Below are 22083 nucleotides of genomic sequence, written 5' to 3'. Positions count from 1 at the left end.
GGGCTGATGCCAAGCTCTTGAGGACCTGGTTGTGTCGCCAGGTGTATCTCCCCTGCGTGAGGCTCGTCTTACATCCTGTCATGATGTGTCTGAGGGTTGCTGGAGTTGGGCAGAGGGCACAGATTGGATCCTCGCCATACCACTGATGGAGATTCTTTGGTGATGTGAGCACATCATACGTTGCTCTGATGATAAAGCTGATTTTACTTGCTTCCATCTGCCATAGCTCCTTCCAGCTTATCTTTCTCCTCTCCACTCCTTCCCGCTGCATCCATTGCCCCTGTTTGGCGAGAGAGACAGCCTTCGCACTCCTTAAGACCTCCTCCTGGCGACGCACCTCCTCCACCACCAGCGTCCTCCGCTCTGATGTTGTAGCATTTTTCCAGGATGGTTCTCTTGCAGTCAGGCCAAAGCCTCCTCTTCCCTGTTGGACCTTTCCCACGATGTCTCTGTGCCTCAGGGCTGCTGTAGCTTGCTGCACCGCATCGGATGGTGTCCACTTCCGCCCAGTTACTAGGGGCGGTGCAACAGCACTAATCAAAATATAATTAATTAAATAACTACTTGTACCAAGGCATACACAGATAATAAAATAATATAAAGAATATATTACATCTTTTTTTTAACAACGATGAAATAAAAATACCTGTGTGGATATACCCTCATAGCGCTCACACAATATCTAAGAGATCTGCCTAGCAACAAGTAGCCTCAAATATTAAAGAGTTGATGGGAATTTTAAATTGGAATAAGAACTATTTCGATGCTAAGCGAAAACTTTCCAGATTTTTGTCCTACGTATTAAGTGTTTCTAAATATGAATAAAGCTGAAACGCTAATCCTGTGCTTGCTTGCGGGTGCAGATCTGTGGCCTCGCCGCTAGCTGACGTTTGGGGCGTTAAAGATCGGATACGTCACCATGTGGAACAAAATGCCATCCTGGAGAACTACTTCTGCAAACGAGCGCATGTTCCGTCACCGGTGAGACATCATAGTTTTCGAGAAGTCACCTTCATTTCCGAGTTTGGTCGGACTGATTTGTGCACGGTGTGTGTCAGGCGGACGTGAGGAGTCTTTGTAAGAAGACCAGCTGGCCAGAGCGCAAAGTTGAAGTCTGGTTCAGGAGGAGGAGGAACCAAGAACGTCCTGGTCTTCGGAAGAGATTCTGTGAGGCCAGGTTTGTGTTCACGCCCAGTCAGGAAATCCTCCTTAAAATTGCTCCTATTTAATGTCTCACTGTTTATTGGTTCCCATGCCAACAGTTGGAGATGTGTGTTCTATTTTTTTGCATTTGTAGGGGGAGTCCTCGCCCTCCATGACGTAAGTGTTTTTGGTCCTCTCACACGTTTCTTTGAAGGGACATTTCACACAATGTGTTCCTGTTCTCGGTTTTAGAAACCCTGGTTGTACAACATCAAGGAGGTGTGGGCAGGTTTCCCTAAGCAGGTAGTACATTTATTATAAAATGACAAAGTGCAGAATAAAGTTAACATTATTGTTGTGTGCACAGTCTCTGCTGCCATCCCAGTACTGGTATTACTTCCTGGAAATGGGCTTCTACCTTTCACTCCTCCTCAGCCTCACCTTTGACGTGAAACGGAAGGCAAGTGTGTTTTTTCGAATACTTTACAACAGGGCTGTCCAAACTTTTACACGGAGGGCCACACACGGAAACATCAAAACATGCAGGGGCCATTTTCATGTTTTTTATTTCTAAAACCAATACGATATATAGATTTTTTTAAACCTTTAGGGCTCCCCTTAAGTTTGGCTCTGGGAGACCGGAAGTGTCTCAGTCATAAAAATGTTAGAAATAAGTCTTATATAATTTTTTTAAATTATCTTATTCGATGCTTAGATCTTTAGATTAGGGGTGTCCAAACATTTTGACCTAAGGGCTGCATTGGGCTAAAAAACTTTGGTTGAGGGGCGAAAGCCAACTGCATTTAAAATAATATATAATAATATATATACAGTGGGGCAAAAAAGTATTTAGTCAGCCACCCATTGATTGTCAATGGGTGGCTGACTAAATACTTTTTTGCCCCACTGTATATATATATATACATATATATATACACACACATATACATATATATATATATATATATATATATATATATATATATATATATATATATATATATATATATATATATATATATATATATATATATATATACACACACACATATACATATACCTGTATATATATATATATATATATATATATATATATATATATATATATATATATATATATATATATATATATATATATATATATATATATATATATATATATATATATATATATATACATATATGTATATGTTTTATTTTAAATGCAGTCGGCTTTCGCCCCTCAAACAAAGTTTTTTAGCCGAAATGCAGCCCTTAAGTCAAAAAGGTATACACATAACATATACAGTATGTAAGTACTGTAAATACAGTACAGGCCAAATGTTTGGTCACACCTTCTCATTTCAGTGTGTTTTCTTTATTTTCATGACTATTTACCTTGTAGATTGTCATAGAAGGCATCAAAACTATGACACCTGTGAAGTGAAAACCATTTCAGGTGACTACCTCTTGAAGCTCATGGAGAGAATGCCAAGAGTGTGCAAAGCAGTAATCAGAGCAAAGGGTGGCTATTTTGAAGAAACTAGAATATAAAACATGTTTTCAGTTATTTCACCTTTTTTTGTTAAGTACATAACTCCACATGTGTTCATTCATAGTTTTGATGCCTTCAGTGACAATCTACAATGTAAATAGTCATGAAAATAAAGAAAACATATTGAATGAGGTGTGTGTCCAAGCTTTTGGCCTGTACTGTATATGTGTGTGTATATATATAGCCTATACATATATGTGTACATATTGTATACATTTTAATTTATACATAATTAATAATTAATATAGTTGGGTATTAAGAGTATGTGAAAGTTCAACTGCTACCTTGTTTACTTCCGTGACGACCTCCTTAAAGTTTTGTAATCAATCAGAAATATAATAAGTAGCTAAAATGCGCCAACCATTGATAAGTGTTAAAAGTGTTTCGCTTTTTTTTTTTTTTTTTTAAATTGATTTAAATGTGTGTATTTTAAATTTTTTATGGTGCATGGACATTTTAACGTCCACAAAGTTCAGTGAGCAGGTTGTGTTACGTGTGACCATGTGTGTTGACATTTGGTGTTTGTTTTCTTTCTTTTCTTTTTTTTGCACCATGACTAGTGAAAGTTATTTGCATTGGGTCATATAAGTACAAGCTGCCCGCATTTTCTATCAGAGCATAATTAAAGGTCATTCCTGGGATAGGCACCAACACCCACCATGATGGATGAATGACCTAAACTTCTCACATTGTCTACTAGATGGTGACATATTTGCAGCATTAACATTGTCAGACTATTAAAATGAATGCCATCTCCCTGTGGGTGAGATTCCTAAATTAAACTCATTACATCTCGTAAACCAAATTGAAGATCACAACGAGCCGCATTTGGCCCGCGGACTGTGGTTTGGACACCCCTGCTCTAGATTATCCGTACATCCATTTTCTATCGACTTCTGTTAATATAAAGTTTGTATTCATTTATTTGATGCAATTTTTGTCAAAACCCAGGGTTTTTTTCTCCAATTATTAGGTGTATAAAACAAAATCTATTTTTTGATTAATTGCAATTCTTATTTGTTACGATTCTTAATCGATTAAAAAAAAAATCTAAAATTTTTTTTTTTTAAATTATTATTAATATTTTTTTCTATCTGTCCTGTCCAGCCACTCAGGGAAATCATATTGTTGATGTAGATCAGGGGTGTCCAAAGTGCGGCCCGGGGGCCATTTGCGGCCCGCAGCTAATTGTTTACCGGCCCGCCACACATTCTGCAAAAATTGCAAACTTGATAATATTGCAAAAATTTAAAAAAACATTTAAAAAAAGTGGAATGAGGTGAAATCTAACAAGAAAAAGTTGCAATGTTGACACAAAGCTGCCATGCAGGCTGTTTTTTTTCTTTTGTCTTTGTTTATTTTTCTTTTTTTTGCCATTGCTAAAAAAAAAAAGACTAAAAATCTATGTTATAATGAATTATTACTTAAAAAATATCACTTTAAAATGTTTTATGTGGAAAAAATATTGCATATATTGTGCGGTTGCCATAAAATAACATGAAAGTTTTATTTGACAAAAGAGCATAATACAAACAAAATAATAGTTCAAACGTAAAATCGACAGATATATCTGAAGTTGATCTCGTAATTTAAGTGTTAAAAGTAAAAAAAAACTAATAAAAATGTATCACTTTATGAGTGGGGGACCTTTTGGATCCCAAATATATTTAGTAGGATTTTATTTAACTTTTCACTGTGATTATTCAAAAATATGAAATAATTAAAATCAATGGTGTCCTGCATTATTGATCTTTTAAGGCTCTAATTACTAAATACTGCATATTTCAGTTTTACTATAAAAAACAAAGTTGTCTTTGACAGAACACCTTTTTTTTTTTTTTTACTTTATATCAACCTCAAGTTGATATAGAGATTTACTGTAAGTGTTAAATAAAAAATAATAATAATAATTTGACTTATTTTTAACAGTTTAATGACTGAGACCCATTATAGTCCCCGGGAGCCCTAAAGGTTAAAAAAAAAAATCCATATATTTTGTTAAGGTTTGAAAATGAAAAATATCAAAATGGCATGCTTAAATTTTTCCGTGTGCGGCCCTCAGTGGAAAAAGTTTGGACACCCCTGATGTAGATGATCTATATCTGCTGTACAGATTTACTTTAGAAAAGAGAAGTGTGAGCTACTTCTCTTGTTGCCTTATTTGTATTTGACTTTATTAAATGTTTGGGGAGAATTTTATTAAACAAAACACATTTTCTTTTAAATAATATAGAAATGTATCAGAGCTGTTTATCTATTTTATGGAGGAATGTACTTAATCATAGAACTGGTACCCAATGTTATTAAAAAGTATTAAATTTGAATCTAGAATAGTTTTGAATCGAGAATCGATTCTAAATCGAATCATTGCCCCCAATAATCGAATTGAATCGTGTGGTGCTCAAAGATTCCCAGCCATATAAAATATTAAATGTTTTAACCCCCAAAAATATCAAATAGAAAAAAATAAAATGTCCTCTTTTTTTATTACCAGATTTGCGAGTGTCATTTGCAAGTATGACATGAAGTTACAATTACAGTTATGTTAGATGGCAGTAGTGTATAGTTTATGGTGTTTTTTGTCTTATGAACAAACTTGGAGGTGTGGAAACCGCCATGTGAAGTGAAGTGAATTATATTTATATAGTGCTTTTTTCTAGTGAGTCAAAGCGCTTTACATTGTGAAACCCAATATCTAAGTTACATTTTTAAACCAGTGTGGGTGGCACTGGGAGCAGGTGGGTAAAGTGTCCTGCCCAAGGACACAACAGCAGTGACTAGGTCGTCAGAAGCAGGGATCGAACCTGGAACCCTCAAGTTGCTGGCACGGCCGCTCTACCAACCGAGCTATACCGCCCGTAAAATGTAAAATGGCTAATGTCAAGAAGTGTCAGTCCTCTGCTCTTCATTTACTGTAAAGTACACTTTCACATTTACAGTCACCATACACGCTTTATTAACAACGTCCATGCAGAGAACAATTGTGTTCATTTAGCAAATGTCTTTTTTTTTAGCAAGCCCCTGCAGAAGAAGTAAATAGTACAAGTACACGTACTACTAAACGTGTACCACCAGAGGTATTTTGAATGTGTGCTGTCAGAACATGTTTACTTTCCTACATCCCTTCTTATGGTCACTTGCTGCCATCTTGTGGCCATATAGGGAAACTACACCTTTACTTTGACAGCTCAACTGGTTGTGTACTAATGAAACATTTTAATCTTCCTCCGTGTTTCCTGCACATTCCTCGTCTGCAGGACTTCAAGGAGCAGGTGATCCATCACATCGCTACACTAACTCTGCTGGCCTTCTCCTGGATCTCCAACTACATCCGAGTCGGCACCATCGTCATGGCGCTGCACGACTCTGCCGACATCCTGCTGGAGGTCAGACCGACTCCACAGCACTCCTGTCATATACAGGATCTTTGACGGGCGCTTTTACAGTAGATCTTTAAAAAACACAGCACTCTTAGCAAATGGAGGATCTTTGACAAGCTTTTCTGCAATAGGTCCTTAAAAACAGTAAAGTGCTCCTGTCACCTGGAGGATCTTTGACCAACTTTTTTGCAGTAGAGCACTCATGTAGCATAGAGGATCTTTGACAAGCATTTTTGTAGTAGGTCCTTAAAAACAGTAAAGTGTTCCTGTCACCTGGAGGATCTTTGACCAACTTTTTTGCAGTAGAGCACTCATGTAGCATAGAGGATCTTTAACGATCATTTTTGTAGCGTGTCCTTAAAACAGAGTGCTCTTGTCACACGGAGGATCTTTGACCAGCTTTTTTGCAGTAGAGCACTCATGTAGCATAGAGGATCTTTGACAAGCATTTTTGTAGTAGGTCCTTAAAAACAGTAAAGTGTTCCTGTCACCTGGAGGATCTTTGACCAACTTTTTTGCAGTAGAGCACTCATGTAGCATAGAGGATCTTTAACGATCATTTTTGTAGCGTGTCCTTAAAACAGAGTGCTCTTGTCACACGGAGGATCTTTGACCAGCTTTTTTGCAGTAGAGCACTCATGTAGCATAGAGGATCTTTGACAAGCATTTTTGTAGTAGGTCCTAAAAAACAGTAGAGTGCTCCTGTCACATGGAGGAGCTTTGACCAACTTTTTTGCAGTAGAGCACTCATGTATCATAGAGGATCTTTGATGAGAATTTTTGTAGTAGGTCCTTAAAACAGTAGAGTGCTCCTGTCACCTGGAGGATCTTTGACCAGTTTTTTTGCAGTAGAGCACTCATGTAGCATAGAGGATCTTTGACAAGCTTTTTTGTAGTAGGTCCTTAAAAACAGTAGAGTGCTCCTGTCACCTGGAGGATCTTTGACCAGCTTTTTTGCAGTAGAGCACTAATGTAGCATAGAGGATCTTTGACAAGCATTTTTGTAGTAGGTCCTTAAAAACAGTAAAGTGCTCCTGTCACCTGGAGGATCTTTGACCAACTTTTTTGCAGTAGAGCACTCATGTAGCATAGAGGATCTTTGACGAGCATTTTTGTAGCAGGTCCTTAAAAACAGTAAAGTGCTCCTGTCACCTGGAGGATCTTTGACCAACTTTTTTGCAGTAGAGCACTCAGGTAGCATAGAGAATCTTTGACGAGCATTTTTGTAGCGGGTCCTTAAAACAGTAGAGTGCTCTTGTCACACGGAGGATCTTTGACCAGCTTTTTTGCAATAGAGCACTCATGTAGCATAGAGGATCTTTAACGATAATTTTTGTAGCGTGTCCTTAAAACAGAGTGCTCTTGTCACACGGAGGATCTTTGACCAGCTTTTTTGCAGTAGAGCACTCATGTAGCATAGAGGATCTTTGACAAGCATTTTTGTAGTAGGTCCTTAAAAACAGTAAAGTGCTCCTGTCACCTGGAGGATCTTTGACCAACTTTTTTGCAGTAGAGCACTCATGTAGCATAGAGGATCTTTGACGAGCATTTTTGTAGCGGGTCCTTAAAACAGTAGAGTGCTCTTGTCACACGGAGGATCTTTGACCAGCTTTTTTGCAGTAGAGCACTCATGTAGCATAGAGGATCTTTGACAAGCATTTTTGTAGTAGGTCCTTAAAAACAGTAAAGTGCTCCTGTCACCTGGAGGATCTTTGACCAGCTTTTTTGCAGTAGAGCACTAATGTAGCATAGAGGATCTTTGACGAGTATTTTTGTAGTAGGTCCTTAAAAACAGTAAAGTGCTCCTGTCACCTGGAGGATCTTTGACCAACTTTTTTGCAGTAGAGCACTCATGTAGCATAGAGGATCTTTGACGAGCATTTTTGTAGCAGGTCCTTAAATCAGTAGAGTGCTCTTGTCACACGGAGGATCTTTGACCAGCTTTTTTGCAGTAGAGCACTCATGTAGCATAGAGAATCTTTGACAAGCATTTTTGTAGTAGGTCCTTAAAAACAGTAAAGTGCTCCTGTCACCTGGAGGATCTTTGACCAACTTTTTTGCAGTAGAGCACTCATGTAGCATAGAGGATCTTTGACGAGCATTTTTGTAGCGGGTCCTTAAAACAGTAGAGTGCTCTTGTCACACGGAGGATCTTTGACCAGCTTTTTTGCAGTAGAGCACTCATGTAGCATAGAGGATCTTTGACAAGCATTTTTGTAGTAGGTCCTAAAAAACAGTAGAGTGCTCCTGTCACATGGAGGAGCTTTGACCAACTTTTTTGCAGTACAGCACTCATGTAGCATAGAGGATCTTTAACGAGAATTTTTGTAGCGTGTCCTTAAAACAGAGTGCTCTTGTCACACGGAGGATCTTTGACCAACTTTTTTGCAGTAGAGCACTCATGTAGCATAGAGGATCTTTGACGAGCATTTTTGTAGCGGGTCCTTAAAACAGTAGAGTGCTCTTGTCACACGGAGGATCTTTGACCAGCTTTTTTGCAGTAGAGCACTCATGTAGCATAGAGGATCTTTGACAAGCATTTTTGTAGTAGGTCCTTAAAAACAGTAAAGTGCTCCTGTCACCTGGAGGATCTTTGACCAGCTTTTTTGCAGTAGAGCACTAATGTAGCATAGAGGATCTTTGACGAGCATTTTTGTAGCAGGTCCTTAAAACAGTAGAGTGCTCTTGTCACACGGAGGATCTTTGACCAGCTTTTTTGCAGTAGAGCACTCATGTAGCATAGAGAATCTTTGACAAGCATTTTTGTAGTAGGTCCTTAAAAACAGTAAAGTGCTCCTGTCACCTGGAGGATCTTTGACCAACTTTTTTGCAGTAGAGCACTCATGTAGCATAGAGGATCTTTGACGAGCATTTTTGTAGCGGGTCCTTAAAACAGTAAAGTGCTCTTGTCACACGGAGGATCTTTGACCAGCTTTTTTGCAGTAGAGCACTCATGTAGCATAGAGGATCTTTGACAAGCATTTTTGTAGTAGGTCCTTAAAAACAGTAAAGTGCTCCTGTCACCTGGAGGATCTTTGACCAGCTTTTTTGCAGTAGAGCACTCATGTAGCATAGAGGATCTTTGACAAGCATTTTTGTAGTAGGTCCTTAAAAACAGTAAAGTGCTCCTGTCACCTGGAGGATCTTTGACCAACTTTTTTGCAGTAGAGCACTCATGTAGCATAGAGGATCTTTGACGAGCATTTTTGTAGCAGGTCCTTAAAACAGTAGAGTGCTCTTGTCACATGGAGGATCTTAGAGCACACATGTAGCATAGAGAATCTTTGACAAGCATTTTTGTAGTAGGTCCTTAAAAACAATAAAGTGCTCCTGTCACCTGGAGGATCTTTGACCAGCTTTTTTGCAGTAGAGCACTCATGTAGCATAGAGGATCTTTGACGAGCATTTTTGTGGCGGGTCCTTAAAAACAGTAAAGTGCTCCTGTCACCTGGAGGATCTTTGACCAACTTTTTTGCAGTAGAGCACTCATGTAGCATAGAGGATCTTTGACAAGCATTTTTGTAGTAGGTCCTTAAAAACAGTAAAGTGCTCCTGTCACCTGGAGGATCTTTGACCAACTTTTTTGCAGTAGAGCACTCATGTAGCATAGAGGATCTTTGACGAGCATTTTTGTAGCAGGTCCTTAAAACAGTAGAGTGCTCTTGTCACCTGGAGGATCTTTGACCAACTTTTTTGCAGTAGAGCACTCATGTAGCATAGAGGATCTTTAACGATAATTTTTGTAGCGTGTCCTTAAAACAGAGTGCTCTTGTCACACGGAGGATCTTTGACCAGCTTTTTTGCAGTAGAGCACTCATGTAGCATAGAGGATCTTTGACAAGCATTTTTGTAGTAGGTCCTAAAAAACAGTAGAGTGCTCCTGTCACATGGAGGAGCTTTGACCAACTTTTTTGCAGTAGAGCACTCATGTATCATTGAGGATCTTTGATGAGAATTTTTGTAGTAGGTCCTTAAAACAGTAGAGTGCTCCTGTCACCTGGAGGATCTTTGACCATTTTTTTTTGCAGTAGAGCACTCATGTAGCATAGAGGATCTTTGACGAGCATTTTTGTAGCGGGTCCTTAAAACAGTAGAGTGCTCTTGTCACACGGAGGATCTTTGACCAGCTTTTTTGCAGTAGAGCACTCATGTAGCATAGAGGATCTTTGACAAGCATTTTTGTAGTAGGTCCTTAAAAACAGTAAAGTGCTCCTGTCACCTGGAGGATCTTTGACCAGCTTTTTTGCAGTAGAGCACTCATGTAGCATAGAGGATCTTTGACGAGCATTTTTGTAGCGGGTCCTTAAAACAGTAGAGTGCTCTTGTCACACGGAGGATCTTTGACCAGCTTTTTTGCAGTAGAGCACTCATGTAGCATTGAGGATCTTTGACAAGCATTTTTGTAGTAGGTCCTTAAAAACAGTAAAGTGCTCCTGTCACCTGGAGGATCTTTGACCAGCTTTTTTGCAGTAGAGCACTCATGTAGCATAGAGGATCTTTGACAAGCATTTTTGTAGTAGGTCCTTAAAAACAGTAAAGTGCTCCTGTCACCTGGAGGATCTTTGACCAACTTTTTTGCAGTAGAGCACTCATGTAGCATAGAGGATCTTTGACGAGCATTTTTGTAGCAGGTCCTTAAAACAGTAGAGTGCTCTTGTCACACGGAGGATCTTTGACCAGCTTTTCTGCAGTAGAGCACTCATGTAGCATAGAGAATCTTTGACAAGCATTTTTGTAGTAGGTCCTTAAAAACAGTAAAGTGCTCCTGTCACCTGGAGGATCTTTGACCAACTTTTTTGCAGTAGAGCACTCATGTAGCATAGAGGATCTTTAACGATAATTTTTGTAGCGTGTCCTTAAAACAGAGTGCTCTTGTCACACGGAGGATCTTTGACCAGCTTTTTTGCAGTAGAGCACTCATGTAGCATAGAGGATCTTTGACAAGCATTTTTGTAGTAGGTCCTAAAAAACAGTAGAGTGCTCCTGTCACATGGAGGAGCTTTGACCAACTTTTTTGCAGTACAGCACCCATGTAGCATAGAGGATCTTTAACGAGAATTTTTGTAGCGTGTCCTTAAAACAGAGTGCTCTTGTCACACGGAGGATCTTTGACCAACTTTTTTGCAGTAGAGCACTCATGTAGCATAGAGGATCTTTGACGAGCATTTTTGTAGCGGGTCCTTAAAACAGTAGAGTGCTCTTGTCACACGGAGGATCTTTGACCAGCTTTTTTGCAGTAGAGCACTCATGTAGCATAGAGGATCTTTGACGAGCATTTTTGTAGCAGGTCCTTAAAACAGTAGAGTGCTCTTGTCACACGGAGGATCTTTGACCAGCTTTTCTGCAGTAGAGCACTCATGTAGCGTAGAGAATCTTTGACAAGCATTTTTGTAGTAGGTCCTTAAAAACAGTAAAGTGCTCCTGTCACCTGGAGGATCTTTGACCAACTTTTTTGCAGTAGAGCACTCATGTAGCATAGAGGATCTTTAACGATAATTTTTGTAGCGTGTCCTTAAAACAGAGTGCTCTTGTCACACGGAGGATCTTTGACCAGCTTTTTTGCAGTAGAGCACTCATGTAGCATAGAGGATCTTTGACAAGCATTTTTGTAGTAGGTCCTAAAAAACAGTAGAGTGCTCCTGTCACATGGAGGAGCTTTGACCAACTTTTTTGCAGTAGAGCACTCATGTATCATAGAGGATCTTTGATGAGAATTTTTGTAGTAGGTCCTTAAAACAGTAGAGTGCTCTTGTCACCTGGAGGATCTTTGACCAGTTTTTTTGCAGTAGAGCACTCATGTAGCATAGAGGATCTTTGACAAGCTTTTTTGTAGTAGGTCCTTAAAAACAGTAAAGTGCTCCTGTCACCTGGAGGATCTTTGACCAGCTTTTTTTTGCAGAAGAGCACTTATGTATCATAGAGGATCTTTGATGAGCATTTTTGTAGTAGGTCCTTAAAAACAGCAGAGCACTTCTGTCACATAGAGAGGCTCTTTGACAAGCTTTTTTGTAGCAGAAACTTAAAAACAGCATAGCATTGCTGTCACATAGAGGATCTTTGACAAACATTTTTCAGTAGATCCTTAAAACAGCAGAGCATTCCTGTCATCTGGAGGATCTTTGACTAGCATTTTGTAATAGGTCCTCAAAAACAGCAAAGCGCTCCTGTTATAGAGAAGATCTTTGACAAGTGCTTTTAAAGAAGGCCCTTAAAACAGCGGAGTGCTCCTGTCATATAGAGGATCTTTGACTAAATGTTTGGAATAGGTCCTTAAAAACAGCAAAGCGCTCCTGTTATATAGAAGATCTTTGAAAAGTGCTTTTAAAGAAGGTCCTTAAAAACAGCAGAGTGCTCCTGTCGCCAAGTCAGTCTTTGACAAACATTTTTGCAGTAGGTCCTTAAAAACAGCAAAGCACCCATGTCAAATAGAGGATCTTTGACAAGTGATTTTTAGAGCGCTCCTGTCCCATTAAGGGATCTTTGACGAGCATTTTTGTAGTAGAAACTTAAACAGCAGAGCACTCCTGACACATCGAGGATCTTTGGTGAACATTTTTGCAGTCATTTTTTTAAGGTCCTTAAAAACAGCAGAGTGCTCCTGTCGTATAAAGGATCTTTGACTAGCATTTTTGTAATAGTTCCTCAAAAACAGCAAAGAGCTCCTGTTATATAAAAGATCTTTGCCAAGTGCTTTTAAAGAAGGTCCTTAAAAACAGCAGAGTGCTCCTGTCGCATAGACAATCTTTGACAAGCATTTTTGCAGCAAAGCATCCATATCAAATAGAGGATCTTTGACCTGTGATTTCAGAGTAGGTATTTGAAAACAGCAGAGTTCTCCTGTCCTATAGAAGATCTTTGACAAGTGATTTTACAGTAGGTCTTTAAAAACAGCAAAGCACCCATGTCAAATAGAGGATCTTTGACAAGTGATTTTAGAGTAGGTCTTTAAAAATAGCAGAGCGCTCCTGTCCTATAAAGGATCTTTGACAAGTGTGTGAGAGATTCCAGCTGTCGGGTGGGTTCCAAGGACCAGCAAGGAAGGACATGTTGCCGGGCAGGTTTAGACTTCTTTATTTTTGCAAATAAGGAGAAGTCTTTTGCGAGTTTGCTTTTCAGCTCCGCCTCGCTCTGCTCGCTCCTCCGCTCCATCTCTTCAGCTGCGTGCCTCGTCGTCTGCCTCTGGCTCTCTTGCGGCGCTCTCGCACGGCATCCGCTTCTCTCTGGCTCCTTCTCTCATCTCCGTCTCCCCCGACGTTTACGGCTGACGTCCTTCTATACCAGGGGTGGGCAATTAATTTTCACCGGGGGCCGCATAAGCAACCCGAGCACTGCTGGAGGGCCACACGACAATATTTCAATTAAATTTTGCTCAATATTATTTTTGATATACCGTAAGATAAATAATAATGATGATAATAATAATAATAATTTAATTTAACCTAACTTAACTTTATACAAAAGCAGATTGCTTTTGATGGTCACTTTATCCTGCATTATCCAACATTTTTCCCCATCAGATTTGGACAACCACCTGTTGTTAAAAATAGTTTTTAATCATATTTATTTTATATTGTTTTTTATATTGGTTTTATATGTAATTGTTTTTTCTTTTTATTCAGTCATTGGTGAAGCTAAGGATAATATTTGAATATTGTTTTTAATATTGTTGTGCAGCACTTTGGAAACATTTTGTTGTTTAAATGTGCTATATAAATAAAGTGGATTGGATTGTCACACCTGCCAGCTTGTCCCAACACGCATTTACCTCTGTGAACAAGTCATTACCTGTGGTTGTCTCTTTAATTGACTGCATCAGAGCTCTCATCCAAAGTTAGCGAAAAACAGCCCATGTCTCCGGGCATTATCAGCGCAACAGAGTCCAATAAGCACTCCTTAATAAACTCTCCGTCAGAAAACGCCTTACTTTTTCTGGCGCTTTCGTGAGAAATGACGAAACTTGTCCTGACGGCTGCATCTCTGGGGGTGTGAAATATGGCACAAAGTCCTTGTTGGGTTTGCAGTTTTACCATCAACGCATCAGCCTCCCTTGCGCGCGCTTCATCAGACACATTCCGGTATTTTCCCTCGTGTTTCTTCGTGTAGTGGCGATTAAAATGATATTTAAACACAGCAACCTGTGTACCACACATTAAGCACACGGCTTTACCATTAATTTATGTAAAGAAATACTTGGCAGTCCATGTCTTGTTGGAAACATGCCATTCCTCATCAACTTTTCTTTTTTTAGCGTCTCATCACTTGTCTCTATGCACCTTCACTCACAGGTTCCCCCCGGACATACGGCATAAATAACACATTTCAAAATAAAAGCAGCACAGTTGTATTGCGCGCACGACATAGATGTTTTTTAAACTTTATTTTGTAATTTGTAATTGCGCCGTTCAATTCACTCACAATCGCACACGCGCATACGTCCACACGGAAGTAATACAAATAACACTTTTCAAAACAAAAGCAGCACCGTTGTATTGCACACTCGACATAGATACTTTTTGAAATGTATTTTGTAATTTATGATTGGCCTCACGCGGGCCGGACAGCAGAGGTGGGACCAAGTCATTGCTTTGCAAGTCACAAGTAAGTCTCAAGTCTTTGCCCTCAAGTCTCGAGTCAAGTCCCGAGTCAAGACAGGCAAGTCCCGAGTCAAGTCCAAAGTCAAGACTAGAAAGTCTCAAGTCAAGTCACAAGTCCTGCATTTTGAGTTTCGAGTCCTTTCAAGTCCTTTTAACCACAGACTAATATTTTTACACAGATTGTGTATGCTTTTAAAACGCTGTATTTATCTATTAAAACAAGTGCATTTGAAATTGCAGGAAAAAAAATAGTGCTGACATTGCAATTCATAATAGCACTATTAACCAGTCATTGTATTAGTTTAAACAATTTTAAATATTTAACTCATTCCTTTACAGAATAAACACATTTGCAAAAACAAACATTAACATACTATTGGTTGTATTTTATGAAAATAACATTACCACAAAGTTGAGAAGGAGCAAAGATCTTCAATATTTGTATGTGAGAATCACAAAGAAATCTTCCAGGGGAGGATGACGCCCCTACAGGGGTTTGGTTTACAAACTTTCAGCCCCACCTAAAACAAAATTCACCAGCCGCCACTGATTATGATGCATTCTCATTTTAGGCAAAGTATAAGAATACTTTCTTAACAGTATAATTGTAACCAGGAATAAGTCTTCAAGTAACAATATTCAAATATTAACATTGTTGGGTAAGACAGCATTTGGTTTTATTCTGAATCCAGTGAAACAGATTGGTGGTTTTAGCTGATATAAAGACTTTCAGGTGTTTATATATGTTTAAGTATTTGGCAGACGCTTTTATCCAAAGCGACATACATAAAAAATAGATATAAAACAATCACTGTAAACATTATCATTTAAGGGAAGAATGTAATACAAAATATCAATACAAAGTGTCAAGACAGAATAAACTCTCTGCTGCTGCAGCAACAGAGTTACAGTCTATAGGTCCCTAAAATATATAGATATCTAATGTATTCATACATTGTTTATGTAGGATATACGCATGTATATATAATCTAATCATATTGTTCCTTCAACTTAAAAATAGCTGACCGTTTTTTTCCCCCTTCTCTGGGATTATATTCCCAGTTTTGATCTCGGACGTCTGGTCACTTATAGCGTATAAGAATATTATATTACTGTTAAAGCAAACTATGAATAATAAAAACGCCAAAACATGTGTCCGTTATCATAGCTACACGTATGACAAAAAAACGCGTGAAAATCAGTGGTATTCAGTGAGGTAAGATGAATTAAATTTGCTGAAAGTTCATTGCTCCTGCCAAATGAATTGCACTGAGTGGAGCGGATCACCACTCCAAGATGGCGGCTCCGCGTCTCGTCTGCGCCAGTAGGCAGTAGCGCTCAATGCTGCGTACCCTTATAAGATGTCTATGGTTATAACGTTAGCAGTGAGTTTACAGCCTCACTGATTTAACTACACAGCAAATAAAAGTCACGTTACTTAGCCAATAAACGTTAGCTTACATTCAAAACTTACCCTTTGTGCAACTTCAAATGTCGAACGAAGTTGGAAGTTGTTGCGTCTCCGTCTGTAATATTCGAACTGCGTGATTTGCATACGGCAATTCGTTTTTTGTTGACCAAGTCGTAGTTTTTATACCCGAACGAAACCAACTTTGGCATAATTGTTTCTCACTGCCGCATTGTTTGACAACTCATGTTCGGTGGTTGTCCTGCAATTGGATTGGATGAGAGCTGTGGGATGAAAACAACGTAGATTTAATTTGATTGGCTGTTGTACTGACAGCACACACGCTGACACGCAGCACACACGCTTATAGACACAGACGTATATAATGAAAGATACGGAGCGCTCCCAAATAACTTTTTAAGGTTTGGGTTTTGGGGAAAGTAGCAAGTCATGTCAAGTCAAAAGGCTCAAGTCCAAGTGAAGTCACAAGTCATTGATGTTAAAGTCTAAGTCGAGTTGCAAGTCTCTTTACATTTTGTCAAGTCGAGTCTAAAGTCATCAAATTCATGACTCGAGTCTGACTCGAGTCCAAGTCATGTGACTCGAGTCCACACCTCTGCCGGACAGGGATGCGCAAAGTGCCGGATGCGGCCCGCGGGCCGTACAATGCCCAGGTCTGTTCTATACCGTGCGAGAGGACATTTAAATTGTCTACAGATGCGCACTCCACGCACCTTATCGTGATTGCGGCGTCTCTCCCGGCGCGCTCGTCGTCCACGCCTCCTCACTGCCATCTTGGGGCGGGCTCCAGCAGGGCACGCCTCGCTGTCGGGTCTGCCGGCCCCGCCTCCCCACAAAGTGATTTTAGAGGCGGTCTTTAAAAACAGCAGCGTGCTCCTGTCCCATTTAGGATCTTTGTTAACGTGTTAATAAGAATGGTTTCTTTGTATTCCTTTCCCTCAACACTACACAAACTTTATAGTGTCATTTTTGTCAACCTCTGCTTCTTTCCCTTTCTTTCCCTCACCTTGAGTCGCCATGAATGTGTTGCACTGTTGGCGTTAGTGAAGGTGAAACAAAGCCATGTTTTTATCTTGCAGGGCGCGAAGGTGCTGAACTACGCCAGGTGGCGTCAGACCGCCAACGCCATGTTCGTGGTCTTCACCTTGCTCTTCACGCTGACCAGACTGGTGCTCTTCCCTCTCTGGTGAGTTGCAGGCACTGAGGTGGGGAAGAAGGTGTGTGACGTGTGGGCCGCCTACAGGGTGATCCACTGCACGTGTGTGTATCCGCTGGAGAGGTTCGCTCCCTTCTTCGGCTACTACTTCTTCAACGCCATGCTGATGGTGCTGCTGGTGCTCCACCTCTACTGGGCCGTCCTCATATACAAAATGCTCTACAAGTGCCTCTTCACCAAGGTGGGTCTTGCACACGCCAGATTTCACCACAATGTTTCCTCTCGCTTTGCACTCTTTTCCCTCCAGCTGGAAGGCGACGACAGGAGCGATGAAGAGGAGGACGACGGCGACTCGCCAAAGGAGCAGAGCTACACATGCCGTCACGTCAACGGCGTGGGGGTCCGAGGGCGGGCCAGCGGTCATTGATGACCTCAATCCGAAGTGAACGTTCTCTTGGAAGGACTCCCGCTGGATTCTCTGGGATGTTTTTGTACAGGAAAACGCGATTTTCGTCAAAGAACTGAAGGATGAGCCATGACCTGATATGAAGCAACATGTTAGCGACGCTTGATAGATGCTGACCTTTTAAGGACCCAAGTTGTCACTAACGATATCAACCAGGGGTGTCCAAAGTGCGGCCCGAAGCAATTTTTAAAAAATGTATTTAAAAAACAAATAGGAATTGAAGAACAAACAGGTAACGAGAAAATGTTGCAATATTGACGCTAATAAAATATAGCTGCCATGAGTGTGAATGTTGTCTGTCTATCTGTGTTAGCACTGATGAGGTGGCGACTTGTCCAGGGTGTACCCCGCCTTCCGCCCGAATGCAGCTGAAATAGGCTCCAGCATCCCCCACGACCCCAAAAAGGGACAAGCGGTAGTGGATGGATGGATGCCATGTAGGCCCTTTTTTATTTTAAAACTGCCATTGTGAAAAAAAAATTATTTTTTTTTATAATCAACGGATAGATCTGAAGTTGATCTCGATCAGTGATTCTCAAACTGGTAACACGCCAAATAATTACTTAATTAAGTGATTAGTGTTTATTTTCCTATATTCAAACACAGTGTTACTGTTTAAACGGTGTGTAATGCCAATAATATTAAATATACTTGTTAAATAAAACCTCTGCCTTGTTTTTAATGAACACGTAGGCCTACTACGCTACCATATTTTAATGTTGGTCATTATGGTGGTACCTGGCGAGCCAGGTGTTTTCGAAGGTGGTGCCTGGTAAAAAAAAAAAAAAAAAAAAACTTTAGTAACCACTGATCTAGAGATTTAAGCATTGAATGTAAAAATAATAAATACTGGTGGATGACTTATTTTTAATACTTTCTTGAGTGAGGTCTTTTGGATCTTTAAAACCTTTAGTCTATTTTTTTACTTGTTAAAATAATGCATCAAAAGAAATGCTGTTATTAATTATTTACCTATTTAGAGCTGCAATTACTTCCAATAAAATATTCAGTTTTGAAAATTGTTTTGGGGAAATATTGCCTTTTAAAAAAGGGCATAAAACATTAAAAGAATATATAAAAACTTTGTCAATTTGAAGTTGCTCTGTAGATATATTTGTGTTTAAATTTTATATATATATATATATATATATATATATATATATATATATATATATATATATATATATATATATATATATATATATATATATATGTATATATATTGTATGTATATGTATATACATATATATATATACATACACACATACAGTATATACATATATATATATACACATGTATACATATATATATGTATACATGTGTATATATATATATGTATATACTGTATGTGTGTATGTATATATATATATATGTATATATATATATATATGTATACATGTGTATATATATATATGTATATACTGTATGTGTGTATGTATATATATATATATGTATATACATATACATACAATATATATACATATGTATATACTGTATATATATGTATATACATACAGTACATATATATATATATATATATATATATATATATATATATATATATTTATATTTATACATATTTATATATATATATATATATATATATATATATATATATATACATATATATATATATATATATATATATATATATATATATATATATATATATATATATATATATATATATATATATATATATATATATATATACATACATGTATATATATATATACACCGTATTTTTCGGACTATAAGTCAGTTTTTTTCATAGTTTGGCCGGGGGTGCGACTTATACTCAGGAGCGACCTATGTGTGAAATTATTAACACATTACCGTAAAATATCAAATAATATTATTTAGCTCATTCACGTAAGAGACTAGACGTATACGATTTCATGGGATTTAGCGATTAGGAGTGACAGATTGTTAGGTAAACGTATAGCATGTTCTATATGTTATAGTTATTTGAATGACTCTTACCATAATATGTTACGTTAACATACCAAGCACGTTCTCAGTTGGTTATTTATGCGTCATATAACGTACACTTATTCAGCCTGTTGTTCACTATTCTTTATTTATTAATTTTAAATTGCCTTTCAAATGTCTATTCTTGGTGTTGGGTTTATCAAAAAAATTTCCCCCAAAAATGCGACTTATACTCCAGTGCGACTTATATATGTTTTTTTCCCTTCTTTATTATGCATTTTCGGCCGGTGCGACATATATATATATATGACTTATTATATTATATTATTATGTGTCCCAATGGTGGAAAAGCCTCCCAGCAGTGTCACCTAGCCTCACTTAGGTATGCGGTCAGGTGCAAGCATGGCTCAGGGAGGAGGACGCCCCTGCCATGCAGAGTCCCCAGGGATTGTACCAACTAGTCCTTTCAACAAATTAAATATATATAAAGGTTTGGGCACCCCTAATATAAACAGTATGGATCCATGTTTGTTGACCTTTGGAAACAATGGCTTTCAGCCATGTTGTTTTTTTTCTTCGACATTGACCTTCAGTGAGATATTTCATAAACAAAGTGCAGTTTAAAGTGTCAATTATTTGCAAAAAACAACCCACAAAATATTAATAATGATAATGAATACATTTAATATAACATTATTATACATTTGTTTATAAATATTAATTCATTTATTGTGTAAGTATTACATATATAAATGTTTTTTGTTGAAAAGTGTTTGCAAAGAACCAAACCCCAAAACTATTTTCAAGGATAATGAATACATATATTTTAAAATTAATATGCATTTGATCATAATATTCATTCATTTATTGTGTTAATATTCCCCTTATATTTCTTACTTTATTTTAAAATGTTATGTGTTACTTGTTGGAAAATATTTGCGAAAAAAAACTATCTCCAAAACTATTATCAGTGATAATTAATACATTTATAATAAAATTACATTATATACATTTGTTCATTAATATTCATTCATTTGTTTTTGGATTCATTTATTGAAATACTAATCTTATATTTATTTATATATTTTTTTTAATGTGAGGTATTATTTGTTTAAAAAAGATTTCATTAGAATGAAAGAAAATTACTTTTAGTCAAGTAAGAACAAATAATGCTGTTGACTCCAGAGGCACATTTCTTCATTAAAAATTACTTTTAAAGTATAATATTTAATATTATTAAACTAAAGTGGTTACTTAATTTTGTTATTCATATCAAATATGAACTGTGTAGTGTAACTATTAGCTTATGATGATTGAATTATATTTCATAAATAAGCTGTTAAATATTATAGTAAAACATATATGATAGTGTTATTCTAAGTTAATTTAAATACTGTTGTGAACTACATTGGCACATTTCTTAATTAATCATAACTTTTAAGTAGGGATGTCCGGAAATATCGGACTGCTGATATTATCGGCCGATAAGTGCTTTAAAATGTAATATCGGAAGTTATCGGTATCGGTTTCAAAACTTTGTGACTTCAATAATAAATATGGCAGTGCCATGTTGGCATTTTTTTCCATAACTTGAGTTGATTTATTTTGGAAAACCTTGTTACATTGTTTAATGCATCCAGCGGGGCATCACAACAAAATTAGGCATAATAATGTGTTGATTCCACGACTGTATATATCGGTATCGGTTGATATCGGAATCGGTAATTAAGAGTTGGACAATATTGGAAAATCGGATATCGGCAAAAAAGCCATTATCGGACATCTCTACTTTTAAGTGTAGTAGTAAACTTTAGGCAAAAATAAGTGCAGTTGACCTAAAATTGATTATTATATTATACATACACATTAATTATGAATTATGTAGTGTAACTATTAACTTCTTATGAGTTGCAGCTAGGATAGGCTGTAGCCCCACCCCACGATACCGAGGGGGACAAGCGGTAGAAAATGGAAGGATAAAATTAATACATATTTGTTCCTTTGCTGCGTAAATATTAATCCTATATTTCTTACTTTAGGTATTTCTTGAAAAAATATTTTATTAGATTTAAAGAAAATTATTTTTAAGTACAAACAAAATAAATAATGCTGTTGACCTGTTTATTTTTAAATGTTGGGCATTGTTTTTTAGAATTGTTTTTCTTAGAATTAAATACAATTACTTTTTATGTAAAAGAACAAAAAAACAAATAATAAAATAATGATGTTCACTAAAGTGGCAATTTTTTATTTATTTCTAATAACTTTTAAGTATAATAGTAAACTTTAGGCACAAATAAGTGCAGTTACTATAAATATTTTTTCTTTGTTATACATACATATTAAATATGAATTATCTAGTGAAACAATTAGCTTATGACAGGGGTGTCCAAACTTTTTCCACTGAGGGCCGCACACTGAAAAATCAAAGCAAGCGGGGACCATTTTG

At 37.5% G+C, this 22083-nt stretch overlaps 1 protein-coding gene across 2 annotated transcripts in view; it reads left to right on the top strand.

The window, feature by feature from the left end:
• cers3b (ceramide synthase 3b) overlaps positions 1-18248 on the top strand; it is a 32589-nt gene extending 14341 nt beyond the window's left edge. Inside the window, exons 2-10 of one of the 2 annotated variants that reach the window (XM_062042593.1) lie at positions 864-981; positions 1059-1177; positions 1263-1320; positions 1396-1446; positions 1511-1603; positions 5935-6063; positions 17160-17266; positions 17324-17477; positions 17544-18248. In XM_062042593.1, coding sequence (XP_061898577.1) covers positions 864-981; positions 1059-1177; positions 1263-1320; positions 1396-1446; positions 1511-1603; positions 5935-6063; positions 17160-17266; positions 17324-17477; positions 17544-17663 — 949 coding nt within the window. In that variant the 3' untranslated portion in view covers positions 17664-18248. The remainder of the gene's footprint in view (positions 1-863; positions 982-1058; positions 1178-1262; positions 1321-1395; positions 1447-1510; positions 1604-5934; positions 6064-17159; positions 17267-17323; positions 17478-17543) is intronic. The other variant, XM_062042592.1, reaches the window with a different exon arrangement.
• Positions 18249-22083: the final 3835 nt, after the last annotated feature.

The sequence above is a fragment of the Entelurus aequoreus genome, linkage group LG03 (assembly GCF_033978785.1).
Source record: "Entelurus aequoreus isolate RoL-2023_Sb linkage group LG03, RoL_Eaeq_v1.1, whole genome shotgun sequence".
In the NCBI taxonomy this organism is placed as follows: Eukaryota; Metazoa; Chordata; class Actinopteri; order Syngnathiformes; family Syngnathidae; genus Entelurus; species Entelurus aequoreus.
This window is presented reverse-complemented; position numbering and strand designations above follow the sequence as displayed.